The 4,508-nt window shown below is 38.6% G+C and overlaps 1 protein-coding gene across 1 annotated transcript; it reads left to right on the top strand.

The window, feature by feature from the left end:
• Positions 1-3,338: 3,338 nt before the first annotated feature.
• LOC143534983 (uncharacterized) lies at positions 3,339-4,004 on the top strand. Its single transcript, XM_077029343.1, has one exon. It carries the CDS (start codon positions 3,339-3,341, stop codon positions 4,002-4,004), a length of 666 nt encoding a protein of 221 aa, XP_076885458.1.
• The last annotated feature ends 504 nt before the right edge of the window (positions 4,005-4,508 follow it).

Below are 4,508 nucleotides of genomic sequence, written 5' to 3'. Positions count from 1 at the left end.
TCGTTCACTGGAAACAAGATAAATAAGTGTTGTCTTCAGGAGGGTCATCCAAGAACGAGGTTCAGGTAGGTTTCAGGCGGAGGTGATGAGAGACGGGGAGAAGATGGTTGTTACTGGCTGGAATCGCGGCGGCGGTAGTTACTTACTGGAGAAAATGAGTGTTTCTAGTTGCTGATGATAGAAACCTATAAACATATACATATATAATATATGTAATACACATTTCATATTAAAAAATAATAAATATAAGTTATAGACAAAAATGAAATATAAACATTTTAGAAGGGCCATATTTGTACTTTAAAAATTATATCCAAATAAAGTAAAGAAAAAAATCCAAGTTATCGTCACGTAATTACCACATCACACGCCACGTCATCATAAATTAATGGAGCTAACTATCGGTTAGTCTTGAATTGCTATTAGTAACAAAATTGATAGTTGGGATTACCACTAGTCACATTGTTAGTTGGGATTATTGTTGGCCAATACCTAATAGTTTGGATTATTATAATCCAATTTTCCAAGTTTAATTTCCAACCCTCACTATTGCAAGATATGTATGATGGTAAAAGATTACATGATACACCCTTTCTAAAAATACTATCTATATACTATCTACCTGATACATACATGTACTCGTGAATTCCATTTTAATGTCGATTATACGGGGAACATAATAATATCCGCGATAACATGACACCAAAGATGGATACCATTTTTTTAATAGTCAAAATGCATTTCTCACACAAGAATTACTAGTAATGTTGTGCTATATTTTTCTTCTAAAAGGATTAAATACATACACTATTTAGATACATTTTTTTGTACCTACTACTAAAAATAACTAGTCAGTGCCTTCAATATCCAAAAGTATATTGGCTTCAAGTGACCATGTGATCTTCTATGAAAAGAGCTGTCACACTTAAGGAGCAGTACTTCGTTGGGATTTATCTACATGAAATCAAAATAGGTCATGTATTAATGATGCAACTACCACAACATATGTTAATTTTAGAATTTAAAATATATAACTAAAATAACATAATTACTTGTACGCAATCTGGATAACATAGGCGTTTACGGTTTTTGGTAACCATGAATAGCCGTTACCAGAAAACTAGCATGATCAGATAAATCATGGTTTGTGCTGACCAGTTTTTCTTCTAGTTAAATACCCACAATTTAAACAATAAATAAACATGTTTATACAGTATTAATACAATTTTTATATATAATTCTCAAACAAAAGAATGATGAAAGCTAGGCTTGTGTGTAGAGGTGGGCAAATCAGGTTTTTTTAGGAATCGGGTAGGAATTTTCGGGTATGGTAAACAAAAGTCACGAGCCGAGTCAGGTAGGAACTAGTTTCGGCTTAGGGGCCTTAGCTGGTGATCCGGGTTGTTTCCCTCTCGACGATGAAGCTTATCCCCCATCGTCTCACTGGCCGACCTTGACCCTTTTATTTTGAGGTCATATCTAGTATTCAAAGTTTGCCTCGATTTGATACCGCTCTCGCGGCCCACGCCAAAACAATGCTTTAGGCCTTTACCCCTATATATCCAGTCAACTGCCGCACCTCAACGCATTTCGAGGAGAACCAGGTAGCTCTGGGTTCGAGTGGCATTTCACCCCTAACCACAACTCATCCGCTTATTCTTCAACATCAATCGGTTCAGACCTCCACTTAGTTTCACCCAAGCTTCATCCTAGTCATGGATAGATCAACCATGTTCGGGTCCATAAGCAGTGTATGGTTGGGGTTTTAACGGTTTTGTCGGGTTCGTTATTGGGTGGTCGGATCCAAGTTTAACCAGGTAGAAGTGGAACGGGTTCCACTGGGTCCGGCTATGGTCCCATGAAAACTAAACCTGGTTCGTACCTACAGCTCGGGTAGAATCGGGTCTGGTTCCAGATCGGGTACATAATCGGGCTTTATTGCCACCTCTGTCTGTGTGTAATTTGACTTCTAAAAGAGAGAAAATTATAAATGTTTGGGATCCTAGGCCTTTAATTTCATCAAAGCCCAATAAAGATTGAACTGAACAATAATCTGGCCCCTACTTTATCGTGGTAGAAAATTAAATTTAGGCAATGATGTAATAACTGTTGTTTAAATAACTTCATAAGTTAAATATAAGATATGAACAACTGGTAATAAAAAATATATATCAATAAAACGTAGCGAAAGCTCAAGATCGAGTTTAAGAGCTAGAGTCGAAACGTACGACGCTTTTGGGCATAATAATTTTCTTCGTAACAAACAAAATCACTCCAAAGATATGTAACCAGTAACCTATCGTATAAGGTTTTTTGTTAAGCATTAGAACCAATTACGTAAAACTCACGGGGCTATCAATACTCTGTTAACCAATGTGATAAGGCAAATGTCGCATGCACGGGGCATGTGACATTCAAACAGTTATGAAAGGAAATCAATGAAAGCTAATAGTTTATTATAATAGGTAAATTGGTTTTTATTAATCCCAACTATCGTTTTTGGTCGCTGTCGGTCCCAATTAACAAATTGGCTGCTGACGGTCCCAACTTTTTACGTATTTGTTCCCAACGGTCCGCGACTAACAGAAACTTAACGCCGTTAGTTGCAGGTCGCCGGAAAAACCTTTTTGGCTGGAAAACTCCCATTTTTTCCGGAAAACACAGCATTTTTGTCCCAAACATCTTCATAACTTTGTATCGGACCTTTAGGAACATTTTTATAGTAAAAACCCCAATTATTGAGGTCACTGAAACCCTAGAACCGTCATCGGAAGTGGTGATGGTTGGTTGGTGGTGAGTCAATTAGTGGTGGCGGCAGAAGTGTTCGGGTGGTGTTTTCTGGAAAAAAAAAAGTGATTTTTCCGATAAAAACGTTTTTCCAGCGACTTGCAACTAACGATGTTAGGATTCCGTTAGTCATGGACCGTTGGGAACAAATACGTTAAAAGTTGGGACCGTCAGCAGCCAATTCGTTAGTTGTGATCAACAACGACCAAAAGAAGATGGTTGGGATTAATAAAAACCAATATACCATTATAATATTAAAGCTTAGAATATGTCACAACTAAAACCAGTATACGCAACTCTCAAACGTCAAACTACAACTCACTTTTAGGTTGTGTATCTAAAGGCCTCACCACCACACTATATACTTTTTATGTCACAATGTGATAATCCTAACTTTTTGTGGTCTTCTCAACCATCAAATTAAACTCAATTAAGACAGTATTCAAAGCATGAAGGACCACCCAACATATGTACTATGTTACTATATAATCAATGTCTTGTATAGACATATATGTAACGTGACTCAACTTCCAATTTAACTCATGGTAACCATGGACTGGTACTCCTGGTTATCAAAAACCAATCTAGACCCATATTTAGTTTATGAGTACGGGCGAACGTTCACTTACAATGAGCTTCAACGAAGCGACACAAACTGCTTCACCCACGAGTTTCTTCAAAGCATGGGAGTCTCGGTTGCCAAACACAGGCTTGAGATAATAAAGCTAGCACGAAAGAATATGGGGGGCCGCCCCAAGATCGTGCTCTCAAAGCTCGTGTCAGCTATTCAACAGACTAGAACAATGCTTTCCAAGAAGTTTGGAAGATGTGTTTCTAGCCAATACTTGGTCCACACACCTAGGCCCGACCCAAACCCGTTTAGACCACAATGGCCCAGCAGTAATCTAAGGAAGAACATGGGGTTTGGGGAGGATAATGAAGAGAAAGTGAAGTCAACGATGAAATCTGGACCATTGGATCGAAGGGTACAAGATAGTTATATGAGCCCGAAGAGGGTTTTAAGTCATTCTGGGCCATTGGTCATGTATAAAGGCCCGATGGGTACTGGACCTGGACCAGGTGGGTCACGGCCAGTTGATGCAACAGGCTACAGTCCGGGGATTGGGATCCCGTACAACATGGTGAAAACCAGTGGTGAAGTTGATCTTGTGTCTTCACTTTGGTCTTTAATGTTTCAGAATATGAAACCTACCTAGCCATTACTCATGTAGCTTTGTTTTGTGATTTTAACACCAACATGTGTATGTCTTAATTTCTTGTTTATGGTTTTTGAATTCTTTTTTGTCATGTTTTCATGTAAGTTTTGTGAGAATCTATTTATCGTCATTTATGTTTAGTTAGAACATATGAAAAGTACCACTTGTTGACAAGAAAAGGGTTTGATTGAGAAACTTGAGGAGGTTCTATCATGTGAAAACGCTCTTTAATAGAGCTTTAGCTTTAACTGGTCGTAACCAAGAAACCACCGGTTTTGTTTGGTGGGCCGGGAATGCCCATTCATGCCTCATTTCATAGGGAACCTTAAAGTGGCTCTTTATTAGCACAAATACCTCGTGTCATGTAATTATGTAACATGACACTAGGTATTTGTGTTAATATAGAAGTCATGTTATGGATTAGAAGGGGGGCATAAAAACTGGTTCCAGACCCGACCTGGTGTACCCGTCCCGGAACCAAACTCGGTCCTACTTGACCCGCGG

Source organism: Bidens hawaiensis, unplaced genomic scaffold (assembly GCF_021521415.1).
Source record: "Bidens hawaiensis isolate Kalapana, Puna unplaced genomic scaffold, B.hawaiensis_p1.1 tig00010383_1, whole genome shotgun sequence".
NCBI lineage: Eukaryota > Viridiplantae > Streptophyta > Magnoliopsida > Asterales > Asteraceae > Bidens > Bidens hawaiensis.
Note: the sequence above shows the minus strand (reverse complement) of the source record. Positions and strands in the feature narration are given on the sequence as shown.